This window comes from Natator depressus, chromosome 8, assembly GCF_965152275.1.
Source record: "Natator depressus isolate rNatDep1 chromosome 8, rNatDep2.hap1, whole genome shotgun sequence".
Lineage (NCBI taxonomy): Eukaryota > Metazoa > Chordata > Testudines > Cheloniidae > Natator > Natator depressus.
Window position 1 is genome coordinate 55057740 of NC_134241.1, and position 16800 is coordinate 55074539.

The 16800-nt window shown below is 44.3% G+C and overlaps 1 protein-coding gene across 2 annotated transcripts in view; it reads right to left on the reverse strand.

The window, feature by feature from the left end:
- The window catches only part of NIBAN1 (niban apoptosis regulator 1), a 113033-nt gene extending 96842 nt beyond the window's left edge, over positions 1-16191 (reverse strand). The window contains exon 1 of one of the 2 annotated variants that reach the window (XM_074961129.1): positions 15968-16191. In XM_074961129.1, the coding sequence (XP_074817230.1) occupies positions 15968-16022 (55 nt within the window). In that variant the 5' untranslated portion in view covers positions 16023-16191. Of the gene's footprint in view, positions 1-15926 lie in introns of both variants that reach the window. The other variant, XM_074961128.1, reaches the window with a different exon arrangement.
- Positions 16192-16800: the final 609 nt, after the last annotated feature.

Here is a 16800-nt window from a genome sequence, read left to right on the forward strand (position 1 = left end):
CCGTCTTCTACCAGGACCTCCTCCGGACCTAGAAACTGTTTTCAATGACCAGGTCCGGGACGGCCACCATGGGAGCGGATCTCCTCGTGGGGCCCCTGCTACACAACCACCAGCTCCGTGTGCAGGTGGCGGAGTCACGCTCTGTGCGCCAGAGTTTGGTCCTGGTGGAAGTCACGAGAGTCGGAGACCTCCTGGACTATGACTGGGGAGACTGGCTGGATCCCCTGACGCTCGCTAGGCGCATGGGGCTCTCCAGACCGCGTACCCCCCGGCGTGTACTTCAGGAGGTGAAGGTCGCTTTGACGCCCGCTGCTCGGGCTTATCTCAACCGAGCCCTGCGCGAGGGCGCACCCCGCCCACCCTCTATCCCAGGCCCGCCAGACCTTTCAATTGGGCCCCTACCCCGTAGATCCCAACAAACCCCTCACCCTTTCACTGTGAGCCAGCTGCATGAACTGCAGCCGGTCAGCTTCCAAACCGCGCCAAGGAAACATCTATACACACTCATGCTTCACACCCTTCACGCCCTCACCCTGGTGTCCCGCCCCGATACAAACCGGCGGGACCTCCTGCCACCTTTGGAGGGTGAGCAGCCCCGGTGGGCCAGCCTGTATTCCACCTTGGTCCCGAGGCCCGCTGGGGACATCAGTTGGCAGCTCCTTCACGGAGCTGTGAGCACAGGCGTGTTTTTGATGCGGTTCACCCCCATCCTAGATACTTGCCCTTTTTGCAATGTGAGGGAAACCCTGGCACACGTATATTTAGAGTGTGCCAGGCTGCAGCCCCTTTTCTGGCTCCTCACGAATATTTTATTATGCTTTTGGCTGCATTTTCCCCCTCATCTTTTCGTTTACACACTCCCAATCCGTGGCCCCACAAAGTCGCGGGATCTCCTGGTTAACCTCCTCCTAGCCCAAGCTAAAACAGCCATCTATAAAACCAGAGAGAGGAGGTTGGCCGATGAAGCTTCCTGCGACTGTAGGGCTGTTTTCCGATCCTCAGTACACTCACGTATCCGGGCAGAGTTCCTCTGCGTGGCGTCCACCGACTCCCTTGACGTCTTCGAGGAGCGGTGGGTGCTGTCCAAGGTTCTCTGCTCAGTGACCCTGTCCGGTTCCCTCTGTCTGACCCTTTGATTGAGGGGAAGAGCGAGAGACCCCAGCCCCAGCCGTTGCCGCTGTGGATACCATCATCACCACCACCTAGGAGGGGCCCTTTCACACGTGGGTGCATGCCCCCCCCAACTGCCCACCCCGCAGCCTTGCCCATCTTGTTGGGCACTCTCAGGAGAGGAATAGTTGGTGACACTGGGCATGGCACTAGGTAACTCGAGGGGGTGGAAGACCACGAGTGTCAAGGAAGCCCCCCCCCACTCTAGGTCACCAGGTAACTCAGGAGGGTGGAAGACCATGAGCGTCAAGGAAGCCCCCCCGCTCTGGGCCCAGGCAAGCCTGAACACTTCTCTCCCCTGAAGGCTGCTGTGTTATACATTGCGTTTGCTTTTGTTTTGTTGCATAGTTTTGTTTTATCTTCTTTGGTGATTTGTGTAAGTGTGTTACACAAATAAATTTATTTTCTGCTTCAAAAAAAAAAAAAATTACTCTCCTATAGCCATCTGGCCTGACCCTGTCACACCTTCCAAATAACTCTTATTTCTTAGTTAATAAATCTTCAGTTAATTATTTTAGGGTTGACTATTCTAGTGCTTGAGAAGTTCACACTTGATACTGGTTGGTGAAATCTAAATATAGAACTCACATCTAGTTTGGGACTTGTGCCTGCTTCTTAACAGTCTGTCCTGAGGTTGGTACTCATGCTCATGAGCTATTCCAGACAGCTTGACATTAGGTATCAAACCCGGTTTTGAATTTTCATTTCTAAAAGAGCTCTTGTTGCAGTGAAAGAGGGTCAAATTAGAAATCTGAATTTGCCTTAGAAGCACTGTATAATTGATTTAGAATATAAGCCAGAGTACGCGAAATTTATTACTCTGACATCTGTCAGGTTTATGCCCCAATTTCAAACAGATAAGAGTTCATGCTGTAAACATCATTACCACCACAGCTGGCACTGGTCACACTCGTTTTAGTTTTCTTAGCAGAGAGGCCAAAGATGGAATGAACAGAGACTGAAGTGTCTGTCTTTTACAGTTGATCTATCCAGGTCTGGCCTGAGGCCACATTGGCGGTGGGGAGGGGAGAGGAAGGGAAACCACTGTCACTGCCTCTGCTGTAGAGAGCACTTACATTTGCAAGGCTTTCAGTCAAGCAATGATTTCACTTAGGGTACAAATCTTAAAAAGAAAAAACTCATAGGGCCAGATCATGGCCTGCCCTTGCACATATGTGCAAAGTGGGGAGGATGCAAAGAGCCTTCCTCTCATATGCCCTCACACAGGGGTCAGCCCCAACTGCAAACCCCCAAACACACAGGCAGTTCAGGGCTAGTGCCTTCATGAACATTTGCTTCTCCAAAGGGATGAGGAGGAGTCAGGGCTTTGACCTTGCTCTAGGCAGCAAAACAGTCGAGCCACAGAGTGCACCTGCCTAAAGGGTTGGCCTAGTTCCTGTGCTGTCAGAGGGCTTGCTCTTGCCCCGATTAAAGTCAGCAACAACTCCCCATTACCTATTGTGGGTGCAGAGACAGGCTTCAAAAAGATCCAGTAGTCACCGCCTGGAGCTCTGTGGCTTTACACCTTCCCTCTACTTAGGCCTGTTCATTAATGACTCAATCTGGTCCGTAGTTTATTGAGAAGGAAGAAGTAGCTATGGGAAAAACACCTGAATTATTTGGCATTGTATTGGGATTTTCTTAAGGAACAAAACACACTTGGTGCTTTGTTGTGCACAAACGACAGCAGGCGGCCATGGGACTTTTGTATCCCCAGTGTAACCCTCAGGAATCTCAGATTTTTCAATTCAAGGCATCAAAATAGACTAATCTTTGTCAGATTATTGGAAACTGTATGAAAAAGATAGAGATTTTTTTAAAAATTATATTGGTATCTTTCATTTTAAAAGGAAACTAGACTGGTGGAAAGCCTCTTATTCTCTATTGATATGTGTGCGCTTATTTTTTTGTAAGTTACTAGGCTAGTCATTTATAAAAGCAATTTTCAAATGTGCTTTTTAAAAATAATGTTCTCTCTCTGTCTTTTTTTTTTTTAATTATCTAATCAAGAGATACCAGAAGGATTCAGACTTGCTTAACTTCCTATATTCCCTCATAGGTGCCAGCTGTCCCTCAAGTAATTCTTTTTCCAGTACCAAAAAATATAAACTGAATTATGCCCTTCAAAGCATTGCTATTGCCCAATACTATGCAGGTTTGAAGATTTTTGTTGTTGACAATGGCTGAAGATCAATCTTAAGGCCTAGGGTACAACTGAGGCCTTGTCACAAAATGAGACTGAGATCTTAAAAATCTTTTAGGACTTAACCATGTAATCAATCCTACTGAGATCTTGGGAATCCTTGTGTAAAGTTAAGCATGTGCTGTTTGCAGAACCAAGGCCTGGGTTTTTTTATGTATAGTGGTGGTCAAAAAACAGGATAAAGTTTTCACAGAAATGTTGACTAACTCCTCAAAATTTTTATTTCTTCCATAACACATACCATTCTCTTCCTCTGCCCAGCGATAAAGACTGTTTCTCTGGTAACTGGTGCTAAGGTTATGGATGTGGCTGAGTTCTACTCACTCAAGACAGATTCCAGAGCCTCTTATGACCCTGGAAGAGACACTGGGAAAGTCAGGTACAAGAAAATTACAGAATCCACTTTTAGGGCCTTCCCTCAATTGTTCATGTTTTCAGCTGAATGTAAACTTTCATTTAAAAAAAAAAAAAAAAAAATCAATCTTGCTCTATAGCCAGGAAAGTCTTCCCAATAGTAACCAATGCTTAACTCAGCTTTACATAAAGTGGTCTCTAGCCAAATAGCAGCAGCAAAGGTATGAATCATTTAATTACCCTCCTCCCAAACTTACCTTTAACTCAAGTGAGGTGGCGTTTAAGGAAAACTGCACCCATTATGCCCCAAGCAACAATCTGAAAATGTAAGTGGCCAGAAACATTTCTCACCATGAATATACTGAAGCATGGTTTAAATTTAATTGTAATTGACACTTCTGAACTGAAGACAACCATCTTGTTAATAATGTCATTTGAAGCCAAAGGGGTTGCACCAGTGTAGCTGTGAGCTCAATTTGATCCTGTGTCTAGGTTACCCAAAACATCAGCTACCGTACAGGGTTGAATTCTCCTCCAGTATAGATCCTTTGAAGTCAGTCGGGTTCTATCAGTGTATCTAAGAGAAGAACTTTGTCCATATGGTTTATATACTGTAATATAGCATCATGCTGTTATGCTTCAATCTTTGGATCGTTTACATCTACCCCATTTGGTGAGCTGCTACAGCATTGTGTACTGTTATGCTATTTATACAGATTGTAAGCTCTTGTGGGCAGGAACCCTGTCTTCACAGAAGCCTGCAAAACACCAGTACACCCATTCTCTTATAATACTCCTACTATGTTTAAATAGTGTAACCTCCATGTATTATGTAAGCCTTCTGTACTTTTTAAAATATCAGTTAGAAATACTATTAAAGAAAGTTAGAAACTGGATTACAGATTCTTCCACTGAGCTACCATGCTGCAAATTTTACAAAGACAAATGGCAAGATGGCCACTAGTTTGCAGGATATCTGCCTACAGCCAAAGTTTCAGAAAATGCAGCACGTAAGGATATATCCCTTTAAGCCATGCATAAGGCACAGACTTGTCCCCAGCCCACAAAGAGCCCACTGCCACATCTGAAGTCTCTTTCGAGGCATAATTATATTTTCTAAACATAGGCAAATCACAAACACAGTTCCTCAGCCCACCCTGAGCTACAAGTCCCATGGTATTTTTCCCCCTTGTCTCTCCCAGTCCTTCCTGCTTCAGAGCCCACTGCAGGATTCTTACATGCTCTTTTAACAGAGCACTTTCTCCCAAGAGAAAACATTAACATTCAAAAGCCAGTCGGAGAACACTTCAATCTCTTTGGTCACTCAATTACAGACCTCAAAGTGGCAATTCTTCAACAAAAAAACTTCAAAAACAGACTCCAATGAGAGACTGCTGAATTGGAATTAATTTGCAGACTGGATACAATTAAACTTAGGCTTGAATAAAGACTGGGAGTGGATGTGTCATTACACAAAATAAAACTATTTCCCCTTGTTTATTTCCCCCCCACTGTTCTTGTCAACTGCTGGAAATGGCCCACCTTGATTATCACTACAAAAGGTGTCGTCCTCCCCACCCCCGCTCTCCTGCTGGTAATAGCTCACCTTTCCTGATCACTCTGCTAACACCCATTGTTTCATGTTCTCTGTGTATATAAAATCTCCTCACTGTATTTTCCACGGTATGCATCCGATGAAGTGAGCTGTAGCTCACGAAAGCTTATGCTCAGATAAATTTGTTAGTCTCTAAGGTGCCACAAGTACTCCTTTTCTTAAAGCCTACACTTTGACACTAGACACTGAAATCTTTGTGGGGCCCAGTGTATTGGGGAATGGAAACTCAAGTGCATTTTCCTAATACCTTCCTAAAAGAAAGACAGAGAGAGAGGTACAGATGAAAAGTGCTACACAGGAGATAAATATACATAGCTCCACATATGTCACGTTTTATACTATATCCTCAGTTACAACCCAGCTCACTTGCAAAAATTCAAGATGAATAATTCCCTAAACACTCCAATGCATAGTTTGTACAGATTAAGAGAAAAAAATCTCATCAGAATTTGCCTGTCTTTTGCAAAATTCTGTTCTACTTGCAGACATACAACAAGTTAGAAACTGAAAGTATGTATTACAGTTTAACAGAAAGTCAAATGCACAGTTTGAGAGCTGCCCTGTATTCCCCTCCCCCAAAAAAGGCCAAATTTTTCACAATCTATTCTAATTTATTCTTCCATTCTCCAGTGTCCCTGTTAATGATTAAATTCAAACTGGCTCCCTCACTTGTTACAGCTGAATTCCAAAGCTGCCTGTGCTTACCCTGCAAAAGCAGTCTTTCTTCAAGTTGCAAGGACCAACTTCTCTCCTCGATACCTAGGGGATTTGGGAGTATAACTTAATAAATAACTGACTGATTTCCCTTTCTCTTCCTTGTGAATAAAGAGGAAAATAGGCCCCATCTAGTCTCTAAAACCTACACACACGGAACAGTTCTATTTGGAAGTTGAGGGTGTCCAATATCCCTCAGAAGTTCATTGCGTTTAATGAATCATTAAATGATTAATTGCATCCTCAGTGGTAAATTACACTTTTATTAGTTACATACTAATCCTTATAGACAAGAACAATTACTAGGAGCCCATTACAAATAGAAATAACTAATAGTTTTCACAGTTGAAAGAAAATTAGAATTATAGGGAAGATTTGGTAGTAAAGAATGAAAAATGTGGTATTCTGTATGGTTCATCACTTCATGCCAGATTCTACTCAGTTACAACTGGGCACCCCCACTTCATTCCATGGACAGAATTTTCAGAAGGGCTTAGCACTACATTGTTTAAAAAAAAAAAATCTTTTTTAAAAAACACATACAAAAAAGTGTTTTGCAACAAGTTTAATAAAATGACCATCTCATTTTTTACCAGCTTTGCTTGTACCAACAATTGGTGCTAGATTTTAAAAAGAGCTCAGCTCACATTTAGAGTCAGCTCCGGGTGCTAAACTACTTTGAAAGCCTAGCCTCAGTTACTGATGCTGGGCACTTGAAGTCTGCTCTTAAACCCTTTCAAAAATCTGGCCCTATAAAGCTGCATATGGATTACTGAGCAGAATTTGGCCCATTAACTCTACATTGGGAAACTGGTAAGATCTGCTAGGTCATCTTGTCCATCCTCCAGCTATCCCCCAGCTATGTAGAATTGTTTCCTAGACATTACACAAGTATTTTTTCCTTGTTAATATTAAATGTCTCAAACAATAAGGCTTCTATTACTTTCCTTTGAAATCTATGGCAGGGTCTATTAGATCTTGTTATCAAGAAGTTTTTCCTTAATTTCACCACATTACTTCTAGTTATACTCCCTAGTACCACCCTAAATAATGCCTTTCCCTGTTGGGTGTTGCACCCACTAATAGACAAATTATGTTACACACACCCGCCACAACTACAAATTTACTTCATGCTTAGTCAAGTTAGATTTATAAAATGTTATGATTTTTCCACATAAATCAATCCCTCCAGCCCCCTACTTATCATTGTCACTCTTTTCTAAACTACCTCCAGCTTGTTGACAACAATCTGCAGTTCCTTCTTTTAGGGCCTGATCCAAGTTCCATTGAAGTCAATAGAAAGACTCTCTTTAACTTCAGCAGGTTTTAGGTCAAGCCCTTAGCATTTACATTTCTTATATATTTGTCATTCTGACATCCTGGGGAACGTAAAGCTTTATTGAATTTAAAAAAAATCAACTCTTTTAAACCTATAGTAAATTAAATACCCCCTTCCTGTGTGGAAGTAACAAGAAAACCCTACCAATTCCCAAGTCTGCAAGCCATGGTAGTGCCTAAACTCTGCAGAGCAGTGTGAGGTATGGGGGAGCTAGATTTCAAGAAAACCTGTAGATCTCCATCGTTCTGCAGGGTAAGGGGAAATCGGGACCCCAGTGAGCTACTAACAAAGAAAGGCCCAAAAATACAGAGTTTAAGAAACAACAAAATGGACAAAGCCTTTAAACGGAGGTTGCAACTACGTATGTTCAAAAAAAATCTTACGGTATTAAAGCCCTAAGCCCTTAAAAATATCGAAGTGAACAGGTAAGGGAAGAGAGATATATACCTAATTCCACTCACAGTTCATATAATCTCTTAAATATACATGTGTACAGGAAGTGGTGTTGGCAGCTCAGCGGTGTTGCACTCTTCCTTCTGAGTCAGTACTGATCTAATACATCAATAGGCACTGTGCTGCTGGAGATGCCATCTTTTAGATGGTTGTGTTCATTAAGGATCCTATGCCACTTTTTATCAGATTAACGTTGGTTTTAACCTTGATGTCTTGTCCAAATTCCAAATAGGGTAACTGCACATGCCTACATACATTCCACCTGCAGTCATAATTGGCTGTGATACACAGCCCTAACCAGCTATCAAGTGTTGCTGTGTGCTATTAAACAGCTGCAGCTTTTCAATCCAGAAATTACTACTTTTCAGTGAGGAAAATATTCCTTAGGAGAGAGATTTTCAAAATCACCTAGAGGATTTGGATGCCTGAATCAGGGACTAACCCACTCTGGTTTCAGATCATCCACTGCCACTCAGGTGATTCTGGGGCTCCCAGCAGTTAGGTTGTTTAGATGGCTAAATCATCTGGCTAAATCGCAACAGTCCAGAGTTAATCCAAATCCAAAAGGAAATGTAAATAACAGAATAAATAAAATAAATCTTCTGTACTAGACAACTGCCAGGCACAGCCCATCTTCCTTTTAGGGTCTGCCTCTTCTTCAACAGTCCTTAGCCCATCTCTTGGGCTCAGCTTCCAGTCCTCCTGGGCTGGAATCAGTCTCTTTTCCCCCACTGTTGACGGGAATAGATTCATAGATATTTAGGTCAGAAGGGGCCATTATGATCATCTAGTCTGACCTCCTGCACAACGCAGGCCACAGAATTTCACCCACCACTCCTGCGAAAAACCTCTCACCTATGTCTGAGCTATTGAAGTCCTCAAATCATGGTTTAAAGACTTCAAGGAGCAGAGAATCCTCCAGCAAGTGACCCGGGCCCCATGCTACAGAGGAAGGCAAAAAACCTCCAGGGCCTCTTCCAATCTGCCCTGGAGGAAAATTCCTTCCGGACCCCAAAAATGGCAATCAGCTAAACCCTGAGCATATGGGCAAGATTCACCAGCCAGATACTACAGAAAATTCTTTCCTGGGTAACTCAGATCCCACCCCATCTAATATCCCATCACAGGCCATTGGGCCTATTTACCATGAATATTTAATTACCAAAACCATGTTGTCCCATCATACCATCTCCTCCATAAATTTATCGAGTTTAATCTTAAAGCCAGATAGATCCCCCTCAGAACATGGCAACATAAGGGAACCCACACTCACCTTTTACTGTGGGTTCCCAGCTCTGGGTCCCTAGACAACTGGGATATCCACGCATGTACTGCAAGCTGCCCTGTCTTTTCTTCCCTGGCTTTCTTCCTATATGCTCAGCCTGGCTTTCTCACTGACCCTTTCCTGCCTATCTTCCTGCTCTTTAACAGAGCATTCCCTTCCAGGTCCACTCTCTTTGGGGTCTCCCTCACTGAACTCAAGCTGACCTTTTCATCTCCCTACAGGCCTGGCTCTGACTCACATGCTCCCATCATATTAATCCTGGACTCACTCCCTGTCCCTGCGGTGTCGGACTACAGTTGGGCAGGTGTAGCTGAGCTCCAACCCTCTAAGAGGGACAGTTCCCCTGTGAGAATACCCTTTTCTCATCAATTTCTAATGGAAATTGAACATCCAGATCTCTGAAGTGGCATTGAAAACTCTACCCTGTACACTTCTGTTACTTAACCCTCACAAAATCCTAGTGAGTGAAGTAATTACTGCATGAAGCAAAATACTGAGATCCTCACATGAAAGGCCCGATACATAATTTTTTTCCATATGCATCTTGTTCGACATTTGTGACCTTCTCTCCCTGACCCAAGCCTCAGCATGGTGACCCAAGCCTCAGCATGGTGATCCAAGCCCTCATGGCTTTATGAGTAGCCTTTACGCTATAGCTAGTGAGGACTATGCGCTAACTACAAGTAGAATGTGGACACTTGCCGATTAAGAGTTGCTAGCCACAGGAAATATATTGTATTAGCATTTCAACAACTACACTGGCTTCCCATTTGTATTCAGGTACAGCTTTAGGTGTTGACTTAGATGTATAAATCCCTCAGTGGTTTGGGACCTGGATATCTAATGGCTAACCCCCCCAGCTGCCACAGTAGTTGAGTAAATTGGGGTACTTGAGTTTACAGTCCCCAGATTTGATAATCCTGGGGCTGATAGAAGGGTGTTCTCAAAGGGTTCGACCCTTCTCTCTGGAATTCACTTCCCCAGCTGGTTCATCAAGGCCTGAATTTGTAGACCTTTAGGTCACAGTACAAGGCGTAACTCTTTTTCTAAGGGTATGACTACACTGCAATAAAACATCCACGGCTGGCACATATCATCTGACTCAGGCTCATGCAGCTCAAGCTTCAGGGCTACAAAATTGCAGTGTAGACATTTGAGCTTGGGCTGGAGCCTGGCATTATCATTTCCTTCTCAACTCTTGATTTCCTTCCATGCTATCCAATGTATCTAAAACCCCTTCTTGAGCTGGTTCCACCATCTCTCCTCCAAGGCTATGTCTACACCAGAGATCTTACAGCAGCAAAGCTGTACCAATGCAACTGCACTGCTATACGATCTCCCATGTAGCCACTCTATGCCGACAGGAGAGAGCTCTCCTGACGACATAATTAAACCACCTCCAATGAGTGGCATTAGCAATGTCAGCAGAGTATCTCCTGCTGACATAGCACTGTCATACCGGCACTTCTGTCCGTGTAACTTATGTCAGTCAGTGATGTGTTTTTTTCACACCTCTGAGCAACATAAGTTTTACTGACAAAAGTGCTAGTGTAGACATAGCCAAACTATCCTTAAACTATTCTTCTTCCTGGAAGTCTCTATACTCTAGTACTCCCCTCAAATACACAAGGAACAAACAAAGCCAAGAAATGTGGAATCTACCAGATGTGTCTATTTGTAAGCAAAGTAACCACATGATGTTACTGCGTATCTAATTCATCCTTACCCTTACCACACAACATATCAAGTAAAAATGTGAGACGGGGTTATCTTATTACCATGTTTGAACATGGAGCAGTGTAGATAAGCCCTTAGAGTCAAATCCCAAAGTCTGTACTTAGGGGCTCCTCTAAATGTGGACACTGAAAAATTAATCCAAATTAACTAAAGGTGTGAATTTAAAGTGGATTAGTTAAACTGCATTTAAACCCTCTGTGGACTCTCTTATTCAGAATTAAAGTGGCCTTAATTCAGTTTATCTTAATTGACTGTGAATTAAGTAAACCAAATTAAGGCCATTTTAATTCTGAATGAGAGTGTCCACAGAAGGTTATAATGCAGTTTTACTAATCCAGTTCAAATTTACACTTTCAGTTCATTTGGCTTAATTTTCCTGACTGTCCATGTAGACAAGCCTTTACCTCGTCAAACTGCCACTGACTTGAAAAGGGATGGAATAAAAATGGAGGAAGAACCTCAGAATTTGGTCTTGAGGTTGTAAACTTCTCAGAACTGAGACTTCATCTCTTATCAGTCGAGCATCATGCACATTTGCCCATTATGGGACAAATTCACCACTGGTACAGAGGTCTGGCAAAGCCCCATGCATTGCTTAAGCCTCACATAGGAGTTGTATGAATGACAGATGAGTGGAGCTGCTATATTGGGGTACCTATGAACTACCTCAAAATACCAAACTGATCTCTGCACAGAAATTTATGGGGCTGGCATGGAAGGTAAGGAGCTGCAGATACTAATTCAGCCTGCAAGCTGGAATAGCAGCCTAGCGCCCTGACACTGATTTGGGAGGATGTGGAAATAACATTCATAACTATTACACATGGTGCACTCCATCTACACAGAACCCCAGACACTGGGGCTTTAAGAAGGTCGAGTGTTTCCCCCTTTCTAAGTTATTCCCATGCAATCTAGGATATGTAGCTGAATGCATTTTCTAAATAAAATAAGATATATGAAGTAGTACTGTTAAGTCTGATCCTGCAAGACTACTCATGTGAATAGTTCCACTAAAGTCACATGAATAAGGGTTTGGGTTTATTGTTATTTAGAGATTCACATGCTGCTGGCATATAGTTTTACTGACAAAAAAGAAACAACAACAAAAAAAGGGGAAAAACAGCTGTCTCTTCTCATTTTGCTGTTATTTCTAAAGCCCTCCATTACCCTCATTGTGAAAAACATCCAACTGGCTTTCTAAAATTAAGCAAGATTGTTTTAATTGCTTGCCTTTCTAATATAAGCACTGATTCATCCTCTTCCCTTTTTGAAAGAGAAGCACTGTCACATCCTCCCTGGTTTCTTGAAGAACTTGCCACATGACCTCTACCAAAAGATAGCCATTGATAAACACGGTCTGAATCTTGCAAACCCCCACCAAAGCCAACTGGAGTATTGTTTGGGGGTGCACATGCTGGACTGGGTCCTAAACAGATATCAGAAATTAAAGACACTCTTCCATCTTCCTCCCTTCTCCCACTAAAAGTAGTACTATAGGCTGTTTTCTTCCCAAGATTAAAACAAATAAAAAATAAAAAAGTCAACCATTATTCATAGCAGGAGTTAGAAGCAGGAACTGTTTAGTTACACAAAGATCCTTTCCAGACTGAAAATGGATTATGGCCCGACGCATTCTAAACAAATATTTACTTCTTAACTGTCTGACAATGGCTCTCTCCATTCCCCTCACAGACAAGAGTGCCAAGAGCAGGAACTTGCAAAAGTTTTTGCTTTCATGCATCTAAAGGGCTAGTATAAAACAGTCTCCTTATCTGCAGTAACTAGGTATTGGTCCTTTAAGAGACTCACAACTCTCATCATCAGGTCTCAATGACCAAGAAGCTGAGATACTGCCTTGAAGTTGAAAATTACACTGGGACAGATCTTGCCCTCTTGTCCTTCCCCACCGTATGAATGGCAGGAGGGGAGCCAAAGAGGAGGAGCCCACTGACATATTTATCATCGTTCTGTCCTGCGCTGAGTCTATCCTCCACAGTCTGGAGGAAATTAACAGAGCTGCAGAGGCAGCTGATCTCCCCCTCTTGCACATTAGGAAGCATACAGATCTCCCATGTAGGCTCCACAATTTGGCCCATTATTCTTCATCTGATGGTGATTTATTCATTTTAAAACTTTCTAATTTGGGCACACTCATGAGAGAGACAGTTCATTATTCATTTTCCATGAGGTTCCTAAAGGAGTGGCAGTTCTACATTCTTACTCCAGCACAGATCACACCACAAACAAAATAATGCAGTGAACGCCAACTAAAATAGCAAACAGCACTGAGCAGTCAGACTGCATTTTGTACCAAAAAGGTTTTGACTCAGTTGGCCCTGAACCAGTAGGACTCCTACTGGCTTCAACAGAAGTTTTGTCTTAGTAACAACTATATGATTCCTCCCCACACACACCTTTTCATATATGTTTTGTTTAGCAAAAAGCAGATTTTCAGACATAAAATTGGTCACATAAACATCAGCTGTTACTACAGTGATGGGGGATATATATATAGAGAGAGAGACAGATAGTAACAAAAAGTTTGACATCTTTTATCTATTTCCCTTTACAAGCAAATATATATATTCTGGAAAATTAAGTTGTCATTTTCTTTATCACTTTAACAATAAGCATATAAACACAAGCAGGTGTGACAATCCAGGTCCAGACACCCCAAGGGGAGAACAAGAGGGGCTGAACCCCAAGAATAAGCAGTTGAATCAACTGGTTGTATACAACGTTATTGTGTATAAATATACATCAAGTAAGGTCTTTTAATAAAAGCTTGTATGTTCTGTACTTGATGGTCATTGGGAAAGATGTTTACAGATTATGGCTATGGCTATTTATGCTTGCATAAATGGCCAGATCTACACTGCCACTTACTTCGGTATAATTTACATTCCTCAGGGGTGTGAATAAGCCACCCCTCTCAGCAACATAAGTTACACCAACCTAAAAGCAGGTGTGAATAGCTACTGCCTCTCATAGAGTGGATTCGTTATGCCCATGGAAGAGCTCTCTCCTGTCAGCATAGAGCACCCATGTAGTGCTTCTAGTGTAGACTAGCCCTATGCATAGAACACTAATGGTAACTAGGGTGCAACTGCCACATAACTTCAGCGTAGGGAAGTAATCAGGCCGGGGGGCAGAACATCTCACAGGCTAGTTGCTTCCCTGGCCCTAATTCCGACAACCTACTATGGAACAAGACAGAGGAAGACAATGGTGGACCATTAAAGTTAATGGAAAGACATTGAAACTGAAAAGAAAATCCCAGTCTTGGATAACTAAGGAAGGAGGGAGTTTCCCCTGCTGTGTATAAACACGAATTACCATAGTCTGAAAGGCAAAAGGGGAATTTAGATAATATACATGTGTAAAGCCTGAGATTGCATCTTTATGTTTATTTTCTGTGTAACTTGTCTGTGTTTGCTTTTTCTTACTGTTTCACCTTTGATTCTATGATTTCTCTATTAAACAAACTTTTTTGGGTATTTTACCCCAAACTGACCTCTCTTGTTCAAACTGTGGGACGTGTGTTTGCGAAAGTGAACTGATAGGTGGGGAGAGATTTCATTTCTTCAGAGGTGATGAGCCGAAGTGGAAAATCTGAATGTCTGGTCATTAAAAACTCAGGGAAACAGATTTGGGGGAACTCCAGACCAGAACAGGGGTTGTTGAAGTCATCCTGCAAGAAATAACTAGGTTGGTGGAAGGCAGAGTTGAGCCCTTTATGCTTGTACGCTGACTACTGGTGTCAGAGCTCTGAGCCATATAGGCAAAGTATTAAGGCACCCAACATTACAAGGCAGGTGGTGACAGAACCCCTTACTAGTCTGGATAACTCAAGTCCTTTCCGGATTATCTATCTAATCCAAAACCCAGAGGAAACTTTATTGGCTTCAAAGGACTTTGCAAAATCGGGCTCTTAGGGCCAGCGTACAAAGCTGATAGTGCCAATTATAGAAGGACCACAGAGTTGAGGTCTTGACATTAGGTGGACGCTCTTTCCAGTTTCAGGGTATTTTGGCCCTCTCTGATTTCATGTGTTTATTTATTTATTTTTACACAAAGCATGGCCAATCATTAAGAGCTCAAAAGCATTAATATTGGAATGTGAAAAATCATTTGCTTTGAATCAGGTGATATGTTGGCCCTCTCTGAAGTGATCTGCCCCTGTTCCCCAATTCAGCACATGCTTAAATGCTTTGCTGAAGTCCCACAACTTTAATAGGCCCCAGACAGCATGCAAGGCATTTTCAACAATGGCAAAATGGTATACTTCACATACTTTCAATGTATGATTGATAATTATCCAGTCTCAACTGCCTGGTTTTATTGGGTTACGACCCCTAAAACTGAAAACCCTCCATCTGGAGAGGGCAAAGCAAGCAGCTGTATTTACTTTCCAAAAACAAAAATATCTGCCTTCACCAATACTTTTCCTGCCCTCCTCCACTCCCCCCTTGCCAAGTTTGCCTAATTTATACACTGCCTTCAGGCTCCAACTCTAGTTTACTGGGAGTCCCTCTGTAAAAGGGCAGCAGCACCCAGACCCACCCATTCAGTCCCCTGTCCCATTGCCAGGCAGAAAGGTCTGGGGCACTCTGTCATACAGTGAACTTCCCTCTGTAGCTGTGCTGCTTCCTGCACGTCTGGTCCCGGAGGCTCCTGAGAACAGGCTTTGCCTAATCCTTTGGCAGGCAGCTACAGCAGGGTCGGTGCTCATGACAATAAGTTACCCAGAAGTATCAATCTCTCCTGCCTACCTCTCAGATCTCTCCAGTGGCCAGTGTCCTGTCTGCCTGCTGCCTTCACTTTCTGCAGACACTGAACACTGCTAGACTTTTAAGCAGCACCGTTTCCCCCCCCAAAGCAGCCAGCTTCTCCCCCTCCCTGAATTAAAATTCGGATGCAAACGTGGTGGTGGCCGCTGCCTGTCTCCTGTCACTGGGTCTCAGGGAGCATCCAGACTGGGAGGCAGCCAGCCGTTAAATACTTTGCAACTTCAGAACCGCCCACGAATCACCGCGTCCCTCTGCCTAACTTGTACCGATTGTCTGCGGGCCGGCAGGCAGCAGCGTCGTACGGTACCTCGGATGTAGCTGCATTTGCTCTCGTCCAGCAGGCTGGAGGCAGAGCCGCCCATGGCGCGGGCAGGGGCTGCAGCGCCGGACACGAGCTGCGGGAGGGCGCGAGCGGCTCGGAGCGCTCCTGGGGCCGGTCGGCAGGAGAGGCGGCTGGCGTGGGGGAGCTCCGCGTCTCCTCGCAACAGCCGCTCAGCCCGGGCTGGCCGCTTCGGATCGGGAGGGTGGTTTTTCTCTCTCCCTCCTCTTCAGTCGGAACGCAAACTTCCTCCGAAAGGCACCGCCTTCTCGTGCGCCTCCTCTGCTCCCCGGGGCGGTGGCGGGCTGGCTGGGCGGGGGGAACTCTGCTCGCCCCCGGGCAGGCTCCCCCCTGTCGTCACTCACCCCTGTTCCCGCAGCAGCTGGCTCCTCCCGCCCGTCTCTCTCCCCAGCTTCTCCCACCCTCTGGTTCCCTCCATTTATTGCTGCCCCTTCAGGCTTCACGGTTCCTGCTCCCCCGCCCCTCCTGTAGCTTCCCCCCGCCTTGGGGCTGTCACCATTCAGCGCCACTGTCCCCCTCACGGGGCTCGGGGGTCCCCCTCGCCAGGCCCAGCCCGCGGGCTGCACGACACACGGCGTTCGAGAGCCGCGGAGGCGGAGCCCGCCAAGGGGAAAACCGCTGCTGCCAGGTAGCGGTGTCTTAGCCTGTTTGAAGCCGAACAGCGCAGCCCCAAGCAGCTGTGTCGTCGCTCCTCCACCCTCTGCCGTTTGCTGCCTGCGTCAGAACAAGGGGAAACCCGCTTGCACCAGGTGAAACGTCTCCTGCGTGGTGACTGAGGCTCCTTCAGACACTATATGTTC